Raw genomic sequence first — 26,699 nt, forward strand, 5'->3', positions numbered from 1 at the left:
TGGATAGGGCAAGATGGAGGCAGATGAGCCACTATGGCGACCCCTAAAGGGTGCAGCTGAAAGAAGAAGAAGAAGAAGATGAGTGACATATTGGTTTTATTCTAATTATGTTCCTGCTTGTCAATCAATGTTTTCATTAAAGTGGCCTTCCAGCCAAAAACCACCATTTAATATGATGTTTGTCGTGTTTTATGGCATTCTATAGGGCACAGTTGTATCCCTCAGGGAATTCACAATTCTCATTCATCTTCACTCACTACAGTACCCAGCATGCATTACGCACATACTGACATTTTAACCCAGAGATATATATACCTAGACGCCTCGTTGTCTGTTGTTCTCTATCTGAGGTGATACATCTGCGCGTTCACCATGTTGGAGAGGTCAAGATCCGCTTGGGAACAGATTCATTTGTATTGAGAGACGATGAGTCTCAGGATTAAATCTGCCACAACGTGCTTATTACTCAACCCATTTTCACCAAATTTGTTTCGTTGTAATCCTCAGACATTGATTAATCTAGGTTGCATGCTAATTAGCTGTCCAGACCAACAGAAAAGTATTCAGTCTGCATCTGACGTTAAGCATCTGAGTTTAGCTCTCTGGTAGAAACACCATCTCACACACATCAGCAAATCCATCAATGTGTGAATCACTTGTAATCTTAGGTCACATAGAAATCCCCCCCATTTGCCAGTTTTCTGTTCAAATGTTCCAGTTCCACCTTACATTGTGCACAAGTCCCTCTCTGGTGCCTGAAGCAGCACCAGATGAGATGTAATGGGAAATTCGGACAAAAAGCTGCCTGATGCACCATTTAAGGTGGAACGGGAAAATTTGAACAAGGCGTTGGCAAATAAGCTAACTTCGGGTTTGTGAAAGAAGGTGCTAAATTATATTAACATCGACACTGATTAAGGAATGCAATAACTTGGCTAGAGAGTGTAACTCATTGTAAATAAATAACTACTAATCTAAGATCCCCTGAATAGGCTATTAAATTAAATAAGCTTAATATAAAACCAGAGGAAAAACAATCACATCAACAGGATCTCTGTACATCACCAACCACACGGCCATATCTACACATAAACATCACACCAACATGAGCGTGGCTCGCTGAGTTCCCTCTGTCATATAATCCTATCCCACTGTCTAAGTGCAATATTCCTGAAATAGTGTCATTTTGGACAGTATCTTTCTTAAACTGCCGCTCTCTAATGGTACTGAATGCAGTCCAGCAGCGATGTTGACATTGACATGCCTGGCTAGGCCCAACATGGTATCTAGGTGTGTAGATCTATGTGAAACCAAACTGACTGCTAGCCTAGCTGCTGACCTATAATCTAAAAAATACAACCAACCTAGAATTTCTGTCCCTCTTTCCTTTGTTTCTTTGTCAAAGAAAGTTTTAAAAAAGATATTAATGCTAACTTTTAAAGCACAAAATGCCTTTAACGAGTTTTGACTGATATAAGACGGCAAACTGAGGTAAGAGTAGTTAACTTTAGCCGTTAGCTTGTTGACCCTCCACATTTGGTAAGTCATTTTAACCCATTTTGAGTTAGTCGTCCGCAAAAGTTTGAACACCCCGTCAAATATGTTGATTTTCAACATAACACATGGTCCACAGAGACCACACTTAAACATGGCATTTTTTGGTCATTTTAGTGGTGGTTGATATTGGTGGGAGTTGGAGTTGGAAAAAATAAATATGTGCCATAACTTTTGCACAGGCTAAATTTTATATTTGTCCCCCCCAAAACAATATGTTCAATTCCACAAATAAACAGCAATCAGACAATAAAATTGTCTTACAGAATTGTGTCATCGGTGAAGCTAACCAGGTTCTAGTCCTCCTGGGCCAAAACACAGCAGACTTCAGCTCACTGCCTCATTAAACACACCTGACTCAGCTCATCAGCTAATCAGCAAAGCCTTCATGAACTGAATCCAGAGCCTCAGATGAGGGTCAACACTACTCTCCGCAGCTCTTTGGCCCGAAAGGTTCCCAGTTTGACATGCCTGCTGGAGAGGACTTCTTTCCACCGAGAAAACAAATAAAGCATGTCGTTTGACCAAGGGCGCCCCAAGTTTTGCATTCGACCTGTTTGGTAGACTATTCTCAATCCAGCAGTGACACTGAGCTGTGTAAAAACTCCACTGTTGTGTGCGATCCATTAACATGTCAATGTCACTGCAGTGCTCAGTGGAGGTCCTGATGATTAAAGAATTGGGTAAAGGGTAAAGATATACCTTTTATCTACACTCATTGTCCAATTAATTGTCTTACCATACAGATACACTCAGACTCTAGTCCATCTGTTACTGTACATCCTTATTTACCGTTCTTCAGTGGTCAGGACGCCCACAGAGTAGGTAATATTTGGCTAGTGCATCATTCTCAGCACTGCAGGGACGCTGGCGGCGTGCTAATGTGTGTTGCGCTACTATGAGTGAATCAGACACAGGCATTAAAAAACACTACTGTGTCTGATCCACTTGTACCAGTGCAACACACATTAACACACAACCACATCAGTGTCACTGCTGCTTATAGAATGACCCACCACCTATATAGTACATGCTCTGTGGTGGTCCTGTGGGGATCCTGACCATAGAACAATGGTAAAAGGGGGCTACGAAAGTATGAAGACAGGCGGCTGGACTACAGTCTGTAACTGTAGGCCTACACAGTGCACCTAATAAGGCAAGTGGAGCTGATAAAATGGACAATAAGTGTAGAAAGAAGGAGATGCTTTTAATGTATTCATTAAAGTGTATTCATATTAAACATGTCAGCGGTGTGGGATGAACAAGTGGCGGTAAAAGCCGTTTTTGGCCTGAAAAACACACTAAAGGAACTGCTTACCTGAACGGCTTTCAGTTATCACTCGTCCGCCCCTGTGAGGTCACTTACAGTCCGAGTTAATTTTACTGAGAGAGCAGCAGGAACCGCCGTAATGATGGCATTTAGCCTTGATTTAGCCTTTAGCGTAGCAGCTCTCTAGCCAGGCCTGTGTGTCCACTAGCCCTGCCTGTGATACACCTTCATCGGTCAGCTGTATCACTCGTCAGCGGGGTCTCACGGCCTGTCGCTCCTACAAATACTGAAAGACGCTGATACTGACAGCGTGAATAACGGTGATATTTACTGAACTGACGCTCAGAGATGCAGCACAAATAAGATGCACGTATGAAACTAATTACTTGAGAAATTTGGATGTGAAACAACATTCAACTTTTTTGTACATACATAAATATATAAACACACATATGTACATATAAAATGTATAGTAAATGTTTTCTTAAGCATCTAATAAATATAATCCAATAAGTTAATGTCATCTAGCTGGGCTGAGTGTTTTATTTGTGATGCAGAACATGTATTTTACCAAAAGAAAATGTTTTAAAAATGTGACTGCATAAATATCAGGACTAGGTACATTAGGTGAGAGAGTTAGTATCGGTATTCGATATCGGCCGATAACGATGAGGTATCTGCACCTGTATCTGTATCAGAAGGGAAAAAGTGGTATTGTTGCATCTTGACTAAACATTAGTATTGGCTTGGAAGACAGAACCCAAGAAACAACAATTATGGTTACAACTGTAGAACATCTCAGCCAATCAAATGTTCGGCATCAAAAAAGAAGGAAACCAACTCATGAACTTTGTTTGCAAGACTATTTCATTTATTTAAGAAACCATGGCCAATGGATGTACAGAAATAAAGTGCAAAAATGCCCATTTCAATGCCAGCAGCAGAAACACCCTGCTCTGCTTCAAACACATGAACAGATGAAGTCAGATGAGCTGAGTTTGGCAGAGAAAATCCACATTATAAATAAAAATACAGGTATTCAACAAAACTCAAGAAAAAATGGTAATGAAAACTTTACTCTCTTAATCTGCACCATTTCACCTCCCTCTGCTCTCGGTTACATTCATTAATGGTCACTTTTGTGTTTAGTGATTTCAGGGGAAAAAAGGTACATGAATCCAGCAAATCAGTTGTCAGACGAAAACCTTGTATTTCCAAAATGGTAACTTTACAGGAGAAGGAAAAAACATACTTTACTTTTAATGGAAGTCAGTGGAACCAGACCCCCCCCTTAATTTACACACAACCTAAAGGACAACAGGCATTTCTAATTGTCAAAAACTGAAAAATAAACAAAAACGGACAAAAATGGAAATATGAGGTTTTCTTCCTACAGCAGCGACATCAGAAGTAAATTTATATATAATGATGTATTAAATAACGGGAATGTTCACATGAAAATCTTTATCTTATTAAAACATGGTTCTTACCCATTTTTCAGTGAATCTGATTCGTCAGAATCCAAAATCGTTGGCCGATACGTTTTGTCCTGTGTAGACTAAGCCATTCACTGGATCCTTTGTTTAGAAGTCAAAATACAAATAACACTATGTACATGTGGCAAGCAGCTAACACTGCTGCGCACCGAAATTACATCGCATTAAACCAAGACTCCAAGTACACCTGGTTCTTTCATATGACTTGTATCTGTAGTGTAACCTGTTAAGCTTTTAACCACGGCTATTTACACTTGGTAGTCAAATGTGTCTCCAGTTAATCAGAACTAAATTAGTGCTACATTTAAAAAATAGTACAAAAAAGTATGTGGGCTTAATTATTTTAATTCAGCGTTTTATAAAAACAATAAAACAGAACTAATTATGCTCACTTTGTAGTTAAACGTTCTTTAAGTACTGATGACATTTACATTTATGGCATTATCCAGAGCAACTTACAATTTCACATTTTTTACACAGGTAGGCGAAGGTAGTGTTAGGAGTCTTGCCCAAGGAATCTTATTGGTATAGTGTAGGGTGCTTACCCAGGCAGGGACTGAACCCCAGAAGGCAGAGGTGTTACCCAATACACTATCCTAACCACAACATCCACTATTTTGAAAGCATACTGATGCACTTTATTGCCATTATAGTAGACATAATACTGCCCACTTTTACCTGTAGAAATAATCCCAGTTTATGTTCATTCTGGTATGTTAACACACCATTATATCCAGTGGAAAAGGAGGATTTGTGGTTAATATGGAGAAGTAGGTTCTCTGTGGATCAAGCGAGTGTGTATTGTCCTGCCTCAAATGTCCGACTTCAAACATTAAAACAAGTAAAATGACGGCAAAAAAGTTTGATTTTATGTGGTAGTGTTGACTGTTGGCTGTAAATTTCCAAGCTAATGACACACTGTAATTACGACAGCTAGGTAGATGCTTAAAATCAATTAAATTGAGTAAATTGAATGTTTGGGCATGTTTTCTACTAGTGAGGCATTGACTGTATTGTGTATGTAACGTTTTTAGTAAAGGCAGTGCATAAATTGGGTAGCCACTCTGTCACTGATTCCAATGCGAACGGGTCATAAACATTACAGATGTTTTATGGTAAAACTGCATTACCCACCTCCCCATGTAAAACTAATCCTGTTCAAAAAGCACTTAAACAGGAATTCCACTAATTCTTTGGTGAAAATTACTGCATAATTCAGTGGTGGAGATGTAAACAGAGAAAACTGCCAGCAAGCAGGGATTGTGATGTCTACAATGCAAATGTTATACTTACTATTCAAGACTACCAGTAAAATGCATCTAAATTTATTTTATACACTATATTGCCAAAAGTATTCAGTCACCCATCCAAATCAGTGAGTTCAGTCAACTGTCAGTAGTATTATAACAAAGTGGAAGTGATTGGGAACGACAGCAACTCAGCCACAAACTGGTCGGCCATGTAAAAAAGCAGAGCAGGGTGAGCAGACACTGAGGTGCATAGTGTGCAGAGGTCAACAAGCTTCCATGAGCTTCCATGGCCAAGCAGCTGCATCCAAGCCTTATATCACCAAGCGCAACGCAAAGCGTGGAATGCAGTGGTGTAAAGCGCCGCCACTGGACTCTAAAGCAGTGGAGACGTGTTCTCTGGAGTGACTAATCACGCTTCTCTGTCTGGCAATCCGATGGATGAGTCTGGATTTGGCAGTTGCCAGGAGAACGGTACTTGTCTGACTGCATTGTGCCAAGTGTAAAGTTTGGTGGAGGGGGGATCATGGTGTGGGGTTGTTTTTCAGGAGTTGGGCTCGGCCCCTTAGTTCCAGTGAAAGGAGCTCTTAAAGCTTCAGCACCAAGAGATTTGGGACAATTTTGTGCTCCCAACTTTGTGGGAACAGTTTGGGGACGGCCCCTTCCTGTTCCAACATGACTGCGTACCAGTGCACAAAGCAAGGTCCATAAAGACGTGGATGAGCCAGTTTGGTGTGGAAGAACTTGACTGGCCTGCACAGAGTCCTGACCTCAACCCGATAGAACACCTTTGGGATGAATTAGAGTGGAGACTGTGAGCCAGGCCTTCTCATCCAACATCTGTCTGATCTCACAACTGTGCTTCTAGAAGAACCGTCAAAAATTCCCATAAACGCACACCTAACCCTTGTGAAAAGCCTTCCCAAAAGAGCTGAAGCAGTTATAGCTGCAAAGGGTGGGCCGACATCATATTAAACCCTGTGGATTAAGAATGCGATCTCCCAAGTTCATATACATGTGAAGATGAGCAAATACTTTTGGAAATATAGTGTATAATGTTGACGATGGTAAAATGGCAGTAAATCTGAAAAAAATAAGCTTTCTTTGGGGACTCCTTTGCCTTACAACGACTTGCATGTACCGCTCTGCTGTGAATAAATTGACATTTTTCTCAAAACTTTCTCAAAACTATTGTACAACAATGTCTCAAACACCAGGCGATATATTCATAACCATTTCATATAATTTCCATGAGGGAACTTTGAGGTAAACGTCACAATCACTATGAACTATTTTGAACTGGTTTCTCTGGAACAGAGCTTTTCCTATTTATCCACTCTAAATAACTTTGTTTACATCTTCATAATTAGATTATGCACAGTATTTGATGGAATTCCCCTTTAAGACCGAAAGTCATTCCATTGAAAAGAAATGGCAATAGGAAATAAGGTTGCATGCATTGATAAGACCAGTAATTTATTCATTAATTCATTAATCAAATATCATTTGAGCTACATTTCTAATTCAAAATGCTTTCAGCATTTCAGTGACACAAGATCAAGATAAATAGGAAAATGTGATTTTCAAGTGAACATTGCCTTAAATGCCTCTTGTGCAAGGCAACTAGTATACATTCAATGCACTGCAATAAAGTTTTTTTAAAAGACTTTTACAGACTTTACACTTCAATATTAATGAAATTTAGAATAATACAAACTAATACAAAATGAAATGTGGTCAGCGGCATGATGTACAAGAGAAATGACCACACCGTTTAACTCCATGCTCAGCTGTGTTGCTTAAGAACGCTTTCGCAAGCTTGGCCTACAGCAAGTTAATGACACATGACCTTGCTTAATACAGCAAAGAGCACATTCCTGTGTTTTGACACGACAAAAGGCTCGACGTTGGTGCCGCTAGCTCAGCTGTTTTCCGTCATGCTCACGAGGAAGTTATACAGAATTCACGCACAATAGAAGTCGAGGTCAGACAGAAACACTGAACACTAATAAATCAGCAGGATGCTGGAGGTAACAGTTTCAGGAAAGCGAGGAAGAACAAAATTTTGTCCTTACGAGAAAAATACAATGAAGGCAAGAAGACAAATGCTATGAGACGTGCTATTACATGCCGTACTTTCCCAAAGAAAGCTGGACAGTGGAGTTTGGCAGGAGTCTTCATTGTAAACAAAGAATACTGGCAGTACTTTTTTTGCGAGGCAGCTCTCTGAAGCTTTGTAGGGTTATAAAGCAACAAACTAGCAGCTCTGACGTGACATTTTAAGAAGACTGAAGGAAGAGGATGGGTCTGTGCTGCCAAATAACAACAGCTTAATGATTATAAAAGAAAAACACATGGATTTCCAATTCCATGACTGTGGCTTTAAAGGGCCCATATCCTACATTTTTCTTATTACCCCCCCACCCCCACCCCACCCCACGAGGTCCACTTATAATGTTTGTGTGATTTTATTATCATTTTTCCATGACCAGTTCCATCCTCTTTAGAATGAAACAAGCAGTTTTTGTTACCGTACCTATAAGATTGATGTGAGTAAATTACCGCACTGCACACTGCACTCTAGTCCAGGCTGGTGCACTCCATATAACCTCAGCATGAATGGGAGGAGCTAAACTTCTGTAGGGTGAATAAGTGGATGTAAAAGTGTTTTTTGTGACATCACAAAACAGTAATTTAAAGTGCAGTTTCCAAATTTGGACTGAAAGGACGAAATTTTGAAACTTTAACAAAATTGACACTTGGACAATTTGTCCATAATATGGGCCCTTTAAACTATCGGTCTGGTTAGTGGATACAAAACACAGTGTTTTGTACTCTCTGTAAAAAATAAAAAAGAAAAGTATTTCAAAAAAAATTCTTCAAAATAAATAAGAAAATTTTAAATCTTATTTCGCACAAGATTGTAGCCCTAAATGTAATCCTAATTCATTCTAATGATAAGTCATAGTTTTTTGATCACACAACCGGGGAAATTCCACCTCGGCATTTAACCCATCCGTGAAGTGAAACATCATATACACACTAGTGAATAGACACACTAGGGGGCAGTGAGCACACACTTGCCTGGAGCGGTGGGCAGCCCTATCCACGGCGCCCGAGGAGCAGTTGGGGGTTAGGTGTCTTGCTCAAGGACACCTCAGTCATGGACTGTCGGCCCTGGGAATCGAACCGGCAACCTTCCGGTCACAGGGCCAGATCCCTAACCTCCAGCCCACGACTGCCTCCAAAAAAAATGAACGAGCAAAGGGGATTTCATTACGCACGATTTCACACTTAGGAAATGATGAATATCCAATAGGATGCTGGGGCTTCTGCTAGGTGAGAAGAAGCCATGCAACATAAACGGGAGCTTTTTAGTTACAATTTTAGGTTGAAATTGAAATTCAGGTTGAAATTCAATATTAATTCATGAGAACTGTCTATTGAAAATAAACGCTACTAATGGACAAGGCTTAAAGATGTAGTTCAACCAAACAGTGGTAACCATCAATAAAAGCCCATATCTGCAGGTGTGATGTCATAGAAAAGCTTGCTTTTTCAAGAGTCAGCAAAGTGAAAACACTGGAATTAGGATGTTTGTGTAAATCAGGCAGCTGATTTACAGCTGACTGAATGCAGCTGTAATGGCCTGAATGTTAATACACTGACAACTCCCATAATCTCAAAAGAATTTTTAAATTGCAAAACATTTGAATTCAATTGTTACCTTAAAGCTACACAATGTAATCTGGGGATCTCTCTGGTGGAAATGCTTCAGACCCCTTCCCCAAGTTGATGAATTTGATGAGAGTTCTGACAAAGAACTCTGAAAGATCGATTTTCCCTATGACGTAACTGAATTATCCACAACAGTTAGTTCTGGCCATGCAAGCTGATTAGTTGAGAGGCGTTCTAACTGTGATGTTATATCGCCATAACACCATCACTCCACTGAGATGCCGTCGCTAAGCAACGACTCTAACAGCTGTAGGAGATGCTCAAGCCATCAGAACATTTTTACTTCTTACTTTGCCACAAACAGAAAACATACACTTAAGATCACATTTGACCGACAGCCCATTTGGTCAGACTCTGATGATGGGACTACACTAAATTCCCAAACTGCCAGTTGGTCTGTGTGGAGCTGGAGAACGACCTGCCAGCTGTGCAGAGAGTGGGCGGAGCTCATAACTCTGACGTAGCAACAAGCTGCTTGTTAAGGAACTATAATTTGGTGGAAGGAACTGAACATTAAAACATATTTAACGCCGCGTTCACCGCCAGTTTATTTCTTGACTTTATTTAACTGTTGTATAAAAGTAATAGAACACTCGGAGTGGGTTATCACCAATAACATCACATTCTATTGCTTAAACATCATCAATAAAATGTTGATTTTGCATTTGAGAGACATTGAGCTGCAGCTTCGTTTTAAGGTCAATGCAACATTTAAAAAAAAACTATCTTTGAAATGATTATTTCCGTCTATTGTAACAGGCTTTTTCCTCTGAACTCAGTAATGTTATTACCTTCAATTTTAACAAAAAACCTTACACATGGCAGCTTTAATCCAATGATTGACAGTAAGGAGTCTGTGCATGTGATAAAAAAAAAAAAAAAAAAAAGAGTGAAGCCATTTACAGGCATATCCACATTGATGCTTCTCGTCACAAGCATTTACATAATAATAATAATAATAATTAATAAATAAATCATGTGCCAGTTTGCTCAGATAGATTTATCAGTGCCATGTAACCTAGAACACAAACAAACAACGACCACAAGTTCACAGCAGCAAACAACACTTGCTAATGGGGGCTGTGCTGAGCCCCTCCTTCCAAACTGTGTAATACTCCTGTTTAAAATGGCTAAATGTTTGCTTGCAATGTTTGCTGCTTTCAGATAAGCTTTCTGAAATCACTCTGAACAGGTATACTAAATCATCTGGTAATACAACTTTTAGTGCTAACTATGCTAATCCACTTAGCACAGTTTGGTTGAACTATGCCTTTAAAAGGAAAGTCCACCAGAAACGGACAGGTTTTCAAGTTTTCTACATAATTAAACCGTTAAGATGTTATTCAGTTATTCAGAGTGGTTTGATGAGAAATGCTCCATTCTAGTTAGTCAGAACCGTTAACCATGGTGGTGATAGGAACCAGGCATCTGAAGAGTGTAATGACCTTTAAAGCTCCCTCAAAGAAAGTTACTACATGAAATGGTCAGCGCCGCCTGGTGTCCGAGACACTGTTTTACAGTAGGTCTGTGATCAGATTTTGACCTAAAGTGTATTCAACTCACTTCATAATATTCTTTACTTCATAACTTTCATATTTTATAAGCTACTTTGAAAAGGTGGGTGTCATGAAAGCTGTAACTGTCTTCTATTCAAATAGATGGGTGATGTAATTTATACAATAAAACTTTATAATAAAATAACTTTTTTGTTTTTCCCCCTACAGAAAGTCGACCCATTTTTCCACAAATCTGAGGTATAAACTGGATCTCAGATGGCGTCTCTTCAGTGATCTGCTCTGTAAAAATTATTTTTATAAAATAATACAAAGAGCGTCTAAGATTTTTGGCGTTCAGCTGTAAATTCTAAGCTTATGGCATTATGTTTATGATCATAAAAACACAACTCTATTTATTTCATGCAGTTACTGAATAATTTGCCTCAGGAACCCAGGAGAATAACTGGTTAGAATCCATTCATGGTGGAGCGGTACATGCAGGGTGTTGTAAGGTACAATAGTACAACAAATGTCATTTTTTTCCCAGATTTATGACTATTTCACATTTAAAATATACGAAGACACATGTTGATTCACTGGCTTTCACCACCCCTCTAGAGAAACCAGAATCTGAAGGTTCTCTAGAAAAAAAGAACCACTTCACATCAGATCACTCTGAATGACTTTTACGAGACCAAAGCCTTTTCAACAGTGGAACTTGACTCCAGGCGGAAAAGGGTGGAGAGCCCTCTCTGGGCCGGGGATAGGCTCTTGCCTCAAGTGGAGGAGTTCAAGTATCTCGGGGTCTTGTTCACGAGTGATGGTACAAGGGAGCGGGAGATTGACAGGCGGATTGGTGCTGGGTCAGCAGTGATGCGGGCTCTTTACTGGTCTGTTGTGGTAAAGAAAGAGCTGAGCCATAAGGCAAGGCTCTCGATTTACCGGTCGATCTACGTTCCCACCCTCACCCTATGGTCATGAGCTTTGGGTAATGACCGAAAGAATAAGATCGCGAAAACAAGCGGATGAAATGAGTTTCCTCCGCAGGGTGGCTGGACTCTCCCTTAGAGATAGGGTGAGAAGTTCAGTCATCCGGGAGGGACTCGGAGTAGAGCCACTGCTTCTTCACGTCGAGAGGAGCCAGCTGAGGTGGTTCGGGCATCTGGTTAGGATGCCTCCTGGACGCCTCCCTCGGGAGGTGTCACAGGCGAGTCCACCTGGGAGGAGACCCCGGGGAAGACCCAGGACACGCTGGTGCGACTATATCGCCCAGCTGGCCTGGGAGCGCCTCGGAATCCCCCTTGGAGAGCTGGTGGAAGTGGCTGGGGAAAGGGAGGTCTGGGCTTCATTGCTTAGGATGCTGCCCCCGCGACCCGAACCCCGGACAAGCGGAAGATAATGGATGGATGGATGGAACTTGACTCCAAACAACCCCAACAAAACCGCCTTACTGACAGATGTGCCAGTTCTAGTGTTCTTAAGGCAAAGCAAACATCTGAAATGAACATTTATAAGGGTTGGCAAACCTAATGAGTACGTAAAAAAAACATAATTCATTCAAGTCTAATGAGAAAATCTAAGCAAAAAGTATTTTTCCATCTCTTGCAAATGTGGCTCTTCAATTACAGCAAAAAATTCAAGCAACAATGTGAAGAAATTCTCAGATTCACCCAGCATGGCTATGAATCAAAAGGCAACTGAAGAGGCAGCAGCAGAGCAGGAATGGGCTCCTCTTATTGTGTGTCTGAAATAACCAAGGTCCAAATGTCTATTATCAAAGTCAAAGAAGCTCAAAGCAATTAAAAAAGACAGTCACGAGGGGGACCTGAGCTCATCCCTACACTTAAGACTGCTGCAGTTTATCCAGCTAAATACAGACCTGAATGGTTGAACATTCACATATTTGAGCTTGAAAACACTGAAAATATGTTTAATGGAGAAAAAAAATAAAAAGCAGGCCATGAAAACGGATCCAAAATCAGAAATGTGATTTAAACAGCTTACGTCTGGGAGGAGGCATCTTATACAGACAGGGTGCTCATTACAAGCTATGAGGTTAATACTGATGTTTTAGGTAGTTTTTCTTCGGCTATGTTCACATTATAAGGTTGAAGTGGCACAAATCCGATTTTTTGCCCTAATGTGAACACACAAATCTGATCTTTTCAAATCTGACCCGAGTCACTTTCATATGTGGTTCTAGATCAGATACGTATCCGATTTGTGACCTTAATGTGACACTCGGAATGGAACTCATGGTTTTTTTTGCCGTCATTCAACATTACCATGGCAGCAGCGCATCTCATCTCACCCTTTTCTCCTTCATCTGGCTCTAATAATGAAGCTGAGATCTGGTCAGAGTTAATGATCTTCTCAGTGAAGCTCGTTCTGCTGGTTAATTTGTGCTGATGATGCAGTGATTCAGTCACGTGACGTTACTGAGTAGGATGAGCTCATGCGGGTCGTTTCAGGACGCCGGTTCGTTCACATTAGTGACAGATCTGAATCATTTACCTAAACGAGGGTGAACCATCGAGTCAGAGAGATCGGATTTGAGCAAAAAATCGGATTTGAGCAACAAGGCTCGTAATGTGAGCATAGCTTTTGATGATATGATCGGAGCACAGTGCTGTCAAAAGTTGCCAACTGTTTGGCCTGATTTCAGGACCTGGATCTACAAAATACTAAAGGAATACTCCAGCACGTTTCAACCTCACCTCCATCTGCTGTATCTGCAGTTTACCATGTACAACAACTTCCACGGTAACTAATAGCATCCATACTGATTCAAAACATGCTTCCAATAGAAGCCAATGGCTCAATTCTGTCACAAAACGAGTACACAGAATATAATGGTGGTACTTTAGAGGTTGCATTTTAATGGGGGCTGTTTACCAGACATGGATTAATCTTAGTCTAAATTGCAGTACCAATGGTGAACTATCATTGGAAACGCTTTGAAGTTTAGTCTTAGGCTTAATCCCTGTCTGGGAAACCAGCCCATAGTGGTAATTTCATATGTTTACAGAGTTCAGTAGCTTCTATTCTCAGCATGTTTCGAGTCAACAGATTTCTGTTCTTTTCTAAATATGGGAAAATGTGACAATTTATCTCCATGGTAACTGACCATACAGTGGAGAGACAGAAGAAAGAGCTGTTGAGAAACCGTCTAGTACTGTGCAAAAGTCAGAGACCACCCTTCATTTATTTCACTTTCAGTCAAAACAACTGTTCAGGACAAGTTTTCATTTTTCAGGGTCAGATAAAAAGCAGAAAGTGTACAGTTAACAGAAAATGACCTAGAAGCCTCAGCAACTAATCACAACTATATCACATTTTTCATTGTTTTTCACAGAAAATTCAGTCTTAGAAGTTGGTTGCATTGATTTCTGCTTCCCAATCACATCCAGTGATGTGGAGGTCTGGACTCTGAGATGGCCAGTCCAGTGTTCTGAGAACATCAGGAGCTTCTTGGCTTGGCTTTTTGTCGATGAATGGCTTCTTGAATCATAGTGCTGAATTGTCTTCTCACAGTGGACGGATGGACAGAAACATTATTCTGAAGATCTAAAGCAGTTTGATTTTCTCCTCTCTCCCAAAGATGAAAGCTTTAAGTACTGTTTATCTGATGGGGACCACTTTGGTGGTCTGCCAGGTCTTGCAGGACTTACATTTCCTCTATGTATTTTAATCATTTCTAGAAATCTAGTTCTGGAAGCTCCTGTTATTTTAATTATTTTACTTTGACTATTTTTTTAATCATTATACTTTGACCCGTTTATATTGCTGTTGTCAGAAGAAAACCTTGTATATCCAAAATGGTAACTTTATTGGAGAACTCATTTTGGGATGTTTCTTTTGCTTCAAATTATGTCAAAAACTGACAAACGGCAAAAAAGGTTTTCTTCTGACAACAGTGATATGCAAGAAGATTATCTTTTATCTAATCTCCCCCCAAAATTTAATAACTTAATGGCCATTTTGATTGGAAATCAAATAAATAAAGACTCTCTGACTTTTGCACATTACTGTAAACATTACTTTAAATACTGTGGTACTTTAAATCATGTGTCTGTGTAAATAACTGCAATAGCTGTAGAAGTACAGACTGTACAAGTAAGCATGAATGCGAGTTCCTTAAGACGGAGTAAGCCCCGGGCTGGTCATATCTGTGGTCGGACTCGCCAGATACTCACTGGACTTCAGACTGGCTAGAGACTTGTAGCTGGCCACTGAAGTTAGAGACCCGCACAGCCCTCTGAGAGATGGCGTGTCCTCTTTACCTGCAAATGTGTAAACACACACACACACACACACACACACACACACACACACACACACTTTTAGAAGAGATAAACATCACTACTCCAAAATGAAACTAATCTGTTTATCCCAATGACTGTTTTGGAATTTTAACTGAATAATAAGCAGCAGAGAGCCGGCAGCACAGCAGTGAAAGCTTCTGATATCTGTAATAAATAGTCTGATATTTACTCACAGTGAAATCTAAACACCGTAGAGAATTCTAACTCCAGTCATTTGCCTCAGGCAATATGTGGAGCCCTTAGATTACACAGAGCATAGTCCTCCTACTATTTCAGCATTCCCACAGTGTAATATGTTAAAAAGCTGCTCTTGGCTGCATATTTGTAAATATCTGAAAAACTTACAGAGTCAGTGATAGGAACCAGTCGTCTAAAGTGTTTCATGTCTTTAAAATCTTCCTCAGAGAAAGATATTACATGAAATGTATATGCCACCTGATGCCTGAGACATTAACTGTGTGACCTGTGTGATATCTTTGGCCCAAAACATATTTTTTGAACATATGGAGGGTGGAGAGGTACATGGAAGACGTTGTAAGGCAATGTAGAACACAAAAAAAGATTTGTAGTTTTACATTGTGTTATTTTACCAACATCAACATCACATATAAACACTCAGGACACGTGTAGGTGCTGTTTTGGATAATAAATAAAATGACTATGTGTGCTGTAGACGCTGTGACGCCTGCATTCCATCAACACCACTGTAAAGAAAATCGGTAAGTTGATCTACATTAAACCATTTACTGTAAAACCACTCTGAAAGATTCTGTTTTCTTCTCAATGGCTGAATTAATGAATTAATTTAAAGTAGATGTGCATTTAATGTAAACTGCAGAACTGCAGTTTGGTTTCCTGTTTACATGTAGTGTAGTGGGTAACACCTCTGCCTTCTACATGTCGCTGTTTCGGAACAAACCCTTGTATCTCCAAAATGGAATCTTTACAGGAGAAGGAAAAAACATACTTTAATGTAAGTCAATGGAAGCAGCATTTTTTCCAAGTCATTTTGTTGCATTTCTTTTGATCCATTCATCATGACATGTACACACAATATAAAGGACAACAGGCATTTTCAAATTGTGTCAAAAACTGAAAAACGGCAAAAATAGAAATGCAAGGTTTTCTTCCGACAGCAACGATATGCTAGCACAGAGGTCACTAATAGGCGGACCGCGTTCCGAGTCCGGACCCAGACGCTGTCCTATGCGGACCTGAACCTATAAACTATGGAGAATTAATTTTGATGGGGTGGTCCTATTTTAATTGGCGTATCATTTCTCGTCATTACGGTACTGGTTTAGTGTCCTGGGAAACCCACAGACCAACTCATCATGTGACACTACTCAGCCAATCAGATCTGTGCATTACGACCAGCACTGAGACTTGAGTAACACACACACATGGGAGGGATGAGGCGAGAAACAGCAGTCGGAGGAGAAGGTGAGCCAGATTATTTTACATGACGTGCTCCAAAAAGAGAAAACTGACAATAAATAATGTTAAAATATGTATTTGATTTGACATTCAGTTGTCGACTACATGAGCTGTTGATATTCCTACTAGGCTACTTCAGTAAACAGCCTGAGGACATTTTCTTTACCTGGACCTTACTGAATTTTAATTAAAAGACCCCTGTGCTAGTACTTTCTATAAAAATATACATATACTATAAAAAAAAAAACTATAAAGCGTTAATATTTGAACATTATTGATTCAATGCATTTTTAGTAGTGCTTTAACATGAAGCAGTCCTTGATAGGCAGCAAAACAGCTTCCGTGTAAAATCACATTAAACCAATATTTTCTAGCCAAGTTTCCAGAGCACAGCACTGGGGGGGTCTAAGGCGGCTCTGCCCTTGACAGAAATTTGGGTGCGTCCTCACGTTTTGGGCGTCCTCCATCCTTTCTTTTTTAGAAATCAGGAGAAAGTGTTTCTGTACTACTACAACTGAATAAATTGCATTCTGATTCCCCTTTTTGATCCTTTGCATCTCGTCCTGTTCAAGTCACACATTTGTTGCAAACGTATACCAATATTGGAAGTCAGTAGCAAACTGTGTTAGAGTTAGTAACCTGCACAGTGTTGAATGGAATACAAGGGAGCTTACAATCTGTAAAGGACAAAAAAAAGAAAAGGACAAAAAAAAAGATAAGTGGCCAGTGAGTTGTCGTTCAAGGTACATGCCAGTGTGCGCAGACTAATATTTCCAATATCTACTATATACTCCCAAATTTAAATAAGATACATCAACAATATTTTGAAGTATGTTCCATGTTGGCTCAACAGAGTTGGCTTTATGTTACTTGCCAGGTCTTGTGCGTCCAGGATAAAAACAAGAAACTGGACTGATATGACCATTATATATACAAAAGAAAAAATGTTTAATGCTAATAAAGATGTTTTGTTGGGTAAGGCTGAAAGATGTCTAATATTTTTAATATTCCCATTGCAATTTAACTCGTGAAGACCATGAGATACTTGAACTCCTCCACTTGAGGCAAGAGCCTATCCCCGACCCAAAGAGGGCTCTCCACCCTTTTCCGCCTGAGAACCATGGTCTCGGATTTTTTTCGGAGTTATTTTCTATAAATGAAGCTCAGAATAGAATCTAAATTCACAAAAACAAACGATTACATTTGAGTTTTTTATAATGGGTTTTAGTGTGGTAAAATGTATGTTTGAAATACTGTACTAGGTGAACTAGTGAAACTGCTGAATTACAGTAAAAGACCATATTTCTAAGAAATTAAATGACGGCAATTGTACAGATTTTTACCATCATGATTTTAATAACTTCTGTTAATTAAGGGGTTTTTACCATTTTTTTACAGCGTTTTTATAGGTCAGGCTGTTAGTTATTTAAGAGAACTAGGTGGTAAATAACTTATTGGAATGAAAGGAAAGTGCCTGACCAAAAAAGAAAAAAGGTAAATAGAGGTTATGTAGTTACCAGACTAGAAAATTGTATTTCAACGTACGCTGCACGTCAGCTCGCCCTGACCATTCTCACGTCAGTATCTCAGCCGTGTGTTTATATATAGCAGTGCCATTTACGCAGCTGGCTGCCAACCCACTCAGGGAATTATGATCAGCTCATCCTCATGACATCATCCCCTGTAACAGATACTGCAGTTCCTTTGTGGAATGATGATGCTCAGTTTTATCAGATGCTCAAACACACACACACAATGCTGTACCTTCTCTGTGCCAGTGTGCGAGTCCCGTTTTGCCATCCAGACTGCGTGTGTGTGTGTGTCCTGGGTCCAGAGATAACTGAGACAGGCTCATATCAGCAGACAGCTGGTCCAGACTTGGAAAGCTTTTCCTGTGAAGGCACACCGACAAACTCAGTGTTCAAGAAATGATGCTACAGCTCTTTAAGAGTCAACAATGAGATACATACCCTCATTTGCACACAGTATAAACAGAATGCCATATTGTAATTATATTCCGCAATATGTTTTGCATTATATTACAAGGAGGAATTACTTTTTTTAAAACGTCGGCATATTTAAAATAATTAATATGTAAATGCAGTCGTTCAGGGTAGGCCAGAGGCCGGTGACAGTTACCATGGTTACACCCCCCAGTGACAGTTCAACCTGAAAAATAAGCTCATTTGGTAACAAGTAAATTAACTAGTTTAAATAAACCTAAATTAATTCAATCAAATAATTGAGCTTTGATTCCTACAGGGACAGTCTCAAAATTACTAGTCATAATATATAATAAATAATGGGCAGTCATGGGCTGGAGGTTAGGGAACCAGCCCTGTGACTGGAGGTTGCCGGTTCGATCCCCTCGACTGACAGTCCATGACTGAAGTGCCCTTGAGCAAGGCACCTAACCTCCAATTGCTCCCCGGGCGCCGTGGATAGGGCTGCCCACTGCTCTGGGCAAGTGTGCTCACTGCCCCCTAGTGTGCATGTTCACTAGAGTGCATGTATGTGGGTGTTTCACTGCACGGATGGGTTAAATGCGGAGGTCTAATTTCACAGTGTGCAAACACAGAGACAAATGGTTCTAAATTCTATTCTATAAAGTATTTTTCATTTATTGTCAATTATGGCCAAACCCACCAGTTAGTTCCCACATGGATCCCCAAATAAAATGACCCTGTTACCAGGACATGCCTAATCCAGAGATGATTGAAATTCCATTCTAGGGAAACTCACCAGAATTGTCCACAGTGGTGGTGATAGAAACCAGACTTCTGAAGCATTTAAGGCCTCTAATAGCTCCCTTACAGAAAGGTATTGCATAACATGTTTACAAGTACACAGCCTAATCCCTGAAACTTTGTTTTATGATAGATATCAGACAACCGTATGGCCTAATACTCATTTTTTTAAATCCATTCACAGTCGGAAAGGCACATGCAGTGAGTTCTAATGCAAAATAATGTAATAATCCAAATAGTGCAATAATCCATATTTGACTGCAATCAACATTACCGATAAAAACTCAGATGATGTGTGTAGGTTTGCTGGTAAACATCGCAAACGTTGGTTCCCATCACCACCACTGTAAATACATCTGACTAGAATGGAGTATTTCATATCAAACCACTGTGGATAACATTTTTATCTCCATGACAGAATCATACATGAATTTTGAAAAATCCCTTTTAATGTGACTTCGATAAAGACCACCTGAACCCCCTCCCTCCCCATTAGAAGACTTTTGTGCCAAGTAATTTTAGTAAGTAGGACTGTTAGCTTGCTTGTAGCATGCATGTAGCATTATTTGTATTTTGACTGCCAAATGACCAAGTAATTCAGAGGATACAGTGACATTTTGAGGGAAAAATGTCCCAAAAGTATTTCCAATATTCAGTTTCTCATAACTCAACTCTTTTCTCATAGAGGAAACCTGTTTTTCTAGCATAGGCATGAAACTTGAAGACTACAGGGGTCTATAATGATAAACAATATACTGTACAGCCATCACACACACACACACACACACACACACACACACACACACACACACACACACACACACTCACATACACACACTCACATACACACACTCACACATTGTTTTTCCAACCCATTTCCCTACTCAGTCCAGGCTCCTTTTAGTAAGACATTTCAGCCTGTACTGTATTCCAGTCCTGGAGTTATTACAGTGAACTCTGCTGCTGCATTTCGCTGATCGACTTCTGCTTCCAAGAAGAGCTTGACTAGAATCCAATTGTGATCCAATAGAACTGTTTCACAAGGCCTAGTCTGTTTTAGGAATAATGAGTCCTGCATACATCTCCTCCCTGTCCAGAAATCTGAACATTATGGTGTATTCATTGAGCATAGGCAGGGATTTTTCTGGAGGGGTGCTGAAATTGCTTTGTCTTGACTGAAAAGAACGTCTCATTTTTCAGATTTTAAGTCAACATGAATCAGAAATCTGTGTGAAGTGAAACCTGGCATCGAGGAGAGTCTCAGCATTTCAGTTAATGACAGGTGGGGCTGGTTGGAGGGTCCGGTAAAACATTACTAGTCAATATTACTTCAAACCCCTTTCAAAAAACTTAAAACAGTATTTGAACTGCCAATAAAAACAGAAAGCAGTGATTAGTAAATTCTGTTTGACCTCTATCTTAAGTTGATGACAGAATATTTAAGCTTTTTCTTCATAAATATATGCTCATTCCTAATATGATGCCTGCAACATATTCTGAAAAAGTTGGGACAGAAATATGTTTACCACGGTGTTAAATCACCTTTACTTTTAACAGCACTTAAAAAATTGGGGACTAAAGACACCAACTGATCCAGTTTTGTAAGTTTTTTTTTTTCCAAGTCTTCAGCTGCGCCACCTTGTGCACCACACGTTTTCAATGCAATGTTACCTGCACTCTCTGATTACACAGTCATGCTGGTGTAACATGCACAGACTGTTTCGTGCCATTGTCACACTGAAATAAACACAGACGTTCTTGAAAAAGACGGCGTTTAAAAGGCAGCATATGTTGCTACAAATGTGTATATCTTTTTACCATTGATGGTTTATAATGCTGTTTTCACAGATGCGCAAGTTATCCATGCCTAGTGGACTAGTCTGTTCCAATTGAGGTGTATACATGGACATATTCTATTCCGATTGAGCTATTAGTCGGATTATTGATGGATTATTGCGCACTTAAACATTGCTAATTAATGAATTCTAAGAATAACCATTAGCTGCAGCCCAGGTGTGAATACAATGCATATGTATTTAAAACTGGCAATTTCACAAGCATTCAAGACTAGAAATCCAACACAGCATAACTGGTCTTACTCTCTCAGTGGATTGGTTGTATGGTCTCCACCAGCCCCCTAGGCACAATGCTGATGTTCTATTTCAAGAGTTTTGAACTGTTTAATGAAGTTGTGTATTAGTGGCTGTTTAATGCATCTCTATGGAAGCCTTTGCTAGACTGGTGATGGGAGACCTAGTTAGCACTGGATACGGATAAATTAGGGAGAAAAAAAAACGGGGAGAAGACACCTGCGTTCACAGACACACAAAGACCTCAGATAATGACAATATGTATCCATACTCTTCCCATGGCCCGGAGCGTTTCTGGTAGAGGAGCGTGTCCAAGGCAACAGCGTTGTTATCCAGGGCTCCAGGAGAGGGCCACTGATTGGTCAGGTGGGAGGTGAGCTCCTGTCTAGAGCGCAGGTCATGGTTCTTCAGTACAGTTCTGCTGGCATTCAGAACACATATAGACAGACCAGAGATACAGCCTTCAGTTACAATCACATGACTTGTGCTTGATAACAAAATAGATATAATCATGGAGTAAGAAGCATCAAGCATCAACCTGCACTTGTGTTAAACTTAAGCAATCTCAAATAGACATACTTGTGATTTCTGATATATCTGTCTGTGATCTATTATACTGCATGAACAAAAGAAGCATAAGGGAGGAAAAAAATAAAAAATAAAAAATTTACTGTTCTCTGAAAAGAACTCAACACACATTCATTAATGTCCAAATAGTTGGCAACACAATTGAGTCCACCTCACAGTGAACATGTCCAAATTGTGCTCAGTGTCAATATTTTGTGTGACCACCATTATTATCTAGCACTGCCTTCACCCTCTTGGGCATGGAATTCACCAGAGCTGCACAGATTGCTACAGGAATCCTCTTCCATATGACTCCTCCATATTCCCTCAGCTATGGACACGGTGCAATATACCTCAAAATGATAAATTATAACCTAAAATAATAAGTTTAGTCATACATGTCACAAAACAAGGTGCAAAATTGCTTAATCTTGTCTTCAGCTATGCTAGCCTCAGTGAGCTAATTAGCTAGCTTAGTATGGCTGCAATGCAAACCATTTTTGAGAAAAGTCAGAATCTTTGTGAGCAAAGAACATCACGATATGCATGTCTGTAAATATATCAGAGGTATAGTTTATTTTCTCATGAAACAGATCATTTTATCTAATAACATTAATGGGCCTGAAACCTCAATGAGCACATAATGGGCCACAGGAACTTAAGACAGTGAGAACATAGGCATGATCCCACATGATGCTAGCTAGCATGGGCATCTTAAGCCGAACTAAAAACTTGCAACATGTCTCCAAATATGTGGAGCTGTTCAATGATGCTGCGTTAGAAGCAGTTCAAAAAGAGGCAGTGGCGCTTCACATGTCACTGGGTAAAATAATAAATAAATAAATAAACAAATAAATAAATAAATGTACAAAATCATTATGAAAAGACAAAACTATATAAACTAGCAGTAGCTCCCAGGCCTCATCTTGATTTTTGTCTGTATAGAGAAACCCCGTCAGAAAGTCAACTTGGGATTAAAAAAGCTGCACTATATAAGTTTTTTTTTATTTTGTTAAAACTAAAGGAAGTAGAAGAGTCAGGAGAAAGAAAACACACTAAAATATGGTGTGCATGCATTGCTCAAAGTTGCCTTGCGTAGCCTGCAATCAGGTTGGATTTCACTAGTTTTTCACACCACATCATAGATTGTATTAACGTATATGTATTAACATCACACAGGTTTAAAAAAAGAAGTTCTGGCTTGATGTTTAGGTCTCAAATGTAAAATCAGCTTTACACAGATGAAGATATGACGATAAAAGTAGATAATTCACTCAAATTCTCAGAGTGAAAACTGTGTGCTTGCAGTCATCAGATTCGTTCGCACAGTGAAGGGTCTTAAGCACAATTGATGTTACAAAATCTTCCGCACTTTGCATGCAATTACACATTTCCACCAAAGAGGTCTCCAATTCCCCAAAACATACATACTGCAGCTCAGGATTGTTTGAGGCATTTATGTGATGAAGAATTCAGTCTGCATGATGCTAATTTGTCAGTTGTAAGCTTCTCTTAGTGTTTAGCTACTTTAGCCTCATAACTTCAAAGCAAAAGTACTGAAAGGGTCAGGGTGAAATTGTCTAAATATGACTGTTCCTCCAAAATGGAGAACAAAGTGGTAATAATAATAGAAAGCAGACATTCTAGATTAAATAAAACTACCAAGTACAGCACAACAGCCTCCGTTATTTTCTGAAACAAACACTTATCGCTCGGCAGAAACTGTTTTTGAGTGCAGTTATGCAAATAACAAACACTTCAGGGCTTGTAAACAGCAATGAGCAGGATTTTTATGGCACGGCAATCATCACAAGCATTTAATGGTCTTGTTTTTGATCTCAGTCTTTTTAAAGACATGATGGCTTCTCGCAGTGAAGATGATCCATTTTTACAGAAGAAAACGCCCAAGGAATGTGACACTGGCCTTCAGAACCACAAAGCCAAGAATCAGCAGTGAAATGCTGGCTTGTCTGCACAAGACAAATCGCACACTTCCGAGGCCTCATTAATAATACAGGCCACCTCTGTAGCTGTGAAGTGCCTGCTTTCCACTGTGCTAGCACATTTGGACATGCACAGTTGGGAATTGAAGTACATTAACATCATAATCTAATGATACTTCTGTTTAGCCCTAAGTAGCGCTTTTGAATGCGGCAGGCAAGTGCTCTGCCGCTACCTGATTACAAACAGATATCGTCCAAGAACAGTATGTTGTGCAATCTGGTGAGGATTGCACATGTAAATAAGGTTAGAACCCAGAGTGCTGCAAAGCACATGCTAACACAGTGTGTAGCACTGCACAAGCATCATTTAGTTTGCACTGTACAGTAAGGTATAATAAGCTACACCAACGTATTTTAAGATGATGCCTGTTTTTAAAAATGATGACGTATTAAATGTCTATTCTATGCCAACAGCCAAATAAACACACCAATCATTTCTACTGTAAAGAGGGTCCCTGATTGGTGGTGTGGGAACTCGCTGACAGACGGCGCTGATACAAAGAGGGGAAAGTGAAACCAGGAAAAAGTCAGAAAACTAAATAATCAGTTTTGCCAACTTAACGACTTTGTTGCTAGATTTAGATTAGATGCACATGTTGTTAGAAATCTTGGTGTGTTACTCGACCCATCGCTTCATTTTGATCTGCATATCAAGTTCCTCACTAAGAGCATTCTTCCACTTATGTAACATTGCTTGTCTTCGCCTGTTCCTGCCTGATGATGATGCAAAAACTTTGGTTCATGCCTTCATTATGTCCCGTACTGACGACTGTAACTCCCTCTTTGTTGGTCTCCCTGTAAAGTCTATACAAAAGCTACAGTACATTCAGAATTCTGCAGCTCTCACCCATACTAAGCATTCAGCTCACATCACCCCCGTTCTCTCTCAGCTACACTGGCTGCCGGTCCGGTCCAGTATAAAAGTAAACATTTTACTACTCGCTTTCAAAGCCCTGCATAACATTATTATTATTATTATTATTATTATTATTATTAAGCAACTTTCAGACCCCTTTAGTGACATTTTTTTTAACCTAGCATCAAATCTGTTAAACTCTGCCAACAAATAGAAATTGTTCACTAAAACGTCAAGAAAAAAATGTCATATAGGTCATTTTATAAAAACGGCCCATTTTTTATCTATCCATAGGAGTCATTGGTGTCCCACATAAGGACAGTAACACCAGAGACATTTTTAATGAAAAATGCATTTTACAAAATGGCATCAAACCACATGTTGTCAATCATGGAACATCCACAAAAAATGTAATTTAATCCATTTGTATGTGACTTCAGCTAAAAGCTTAATATGAAATCATGAGCTAAAAGAGAATTTCTGATAACTGAAAAGACACAGTGGACTCACCATGTGCTTTTCTTCATAGATCCTCAGAAAACAGGTAAAAGGAAGTCGAGTGACGTCATCAGTGTGATTTTTAATTCAAAATAATAGATTATTATTGTGTTGTATTGTATTATTATGTTTATTGTACAGTAACACCAGTGACACGACTCTTGGGGAACTATTATTTATAATATTTATTTGGCATTTGTTTTCTTTGTCATTTAAATCACATATTCCATAGTCATGTGTAGATAACTGCAGTTAAAATTTTATAAAAACGTGTTTTATACTTCAAAATATGGCACTCAGCCTTTATACATGACTATGGGGATGAGCTCTTCTGAGGTGCTTGAAATTCTACATAGTTGGTTTAAAAAACAATATTGCTAAACTGATGTCTCAAGAAGGCATAATTGTTCAAAGAACGTGTTTTTAAATATAAATAAATTGTAACCTTAACATGTTTTTCAAGTGTAACATATCTGTAAACGCTAATGACACAGAAGTGGACGTTTCCATAGAATGACTCATAAGTGTGTTCTCTGTAGAGGATGTATTAACTTATTTTCACTTAGAAAATCAACAAAACAAGTCAGCTGTGTTCAAACCTATCAAATTTTGTATACCTCACCAGCTGCTCACTGGATGAAGGTAGTTCGGCCCCATCGTTAACTTCTTTTGCCTCTTTTTCTACTTGATCTAACTGTCAGGTCTGGTTTCACCTTATCCTTCAAATTATCACGCTCTCCTCAAAGCTTAAAAATTCCACCAAATTATCGATGCTGTCTCCTTCTTTACTCATCAGTCACATCCCTCGCCCCCCTCCTGCCTCCATAACGCTGCCACCACGTCAACTCATTGATGGCTTGGAGTTTCCATAGCAACATTATCTTAAGGAGATAAGAGTATAATGTGGTCAGGATGCGTCTCCGCTGCAGTATTGAGTAGGGCACACAAACATTTTCAAAGGAATAAACAGGCTAATAGAAAAAGCCTTGTGGACAATTTCTAACTCATTCACCAGTGTGGTATGAACATGAGACTCAATACATTTATGGCATTTGGCAGGCTCTCTTATCCAGAGCGGATTACAATTTAATCATTTTTTTTTTACACAGCACCACCCGAGTTAGGAGTCTTGCCCAAGGACTCCATCCATCCATCCATCCATTTTCTAAGCCGCTTCTCCGTCAGGGTCGCGGGGGCCCAAGGACTCTTATTAGTATATTTGTAGGGTGCTTACCCAGGTGATCTAAATAATTGAATTTAGGTGTTCCTGTCACTTCCATGGCGACAGGTGTATAAAACCAAGCACCTAGGCCTGCAGACTGGTTCTACAAACATGAGTGAAAGAATGGGTCGCTCTCAGGAGCTCAGTGAATTC

The 26,699-nt window shown here is 39.6% G+C and overlaps 1 protein-coding gene across 4 annotated transcripts in view; it reads right to left on the reverse strand.

Annotated features, from left to right (window-relative positions):
* Positions 1-26,699, reverse strand: part of rundc3b (RUN domain containing 3b) — a 76,653-nt gene that overhangs the window by 8,103 nt on the left and 41,851 nt on the right. Inside the window, exons 9-12 of one of the 4 annotated variants that reach the window (XM_037533877.1) lie at positions 21,672-21,821; positions 18,328-18,455; positions 14,998-15,084; positions 12,108-12,545 (exon numbers count right to left, since the gene is read on the reverse strand). In XM_037533877.1, the coding sequence (XP_037389774.1) occupies positions 12,535-12,545; positions 14,998-15,084; positions 18,328-18,455; positions 21,672-21,821 (376 nt within the window). In that variant the 3' untranslated portion in view covers positions 12,108-12,534. Of the gene's footprint in view, positions 1-12,107; positions 12,546-14,653; positions 15,085-18,327; positions 18,456-21,671; positions 21,822-26,699 lie in introns of those variants that run through there. The other 3 variants (XM_017719804.2, XM_017719802.2, XM_017719803.2) reach the window with 3 other exon arrangements.

This window comes from Pygocentrus nattereri, chromosome 24, assembly GCF_015220715.1.
Source record: "Pygocentrus nattereri isolate fPygNat1 chromosome 24, fPygNat1.pri, whole genome shotgun sequence".
Lineage (NCBI taxonomy): Eukaryota > Metazoa > Chordata > Actinopteri > Characiformes > Serrasalmidae > Pygocentrus > Pygocentrus nattereri.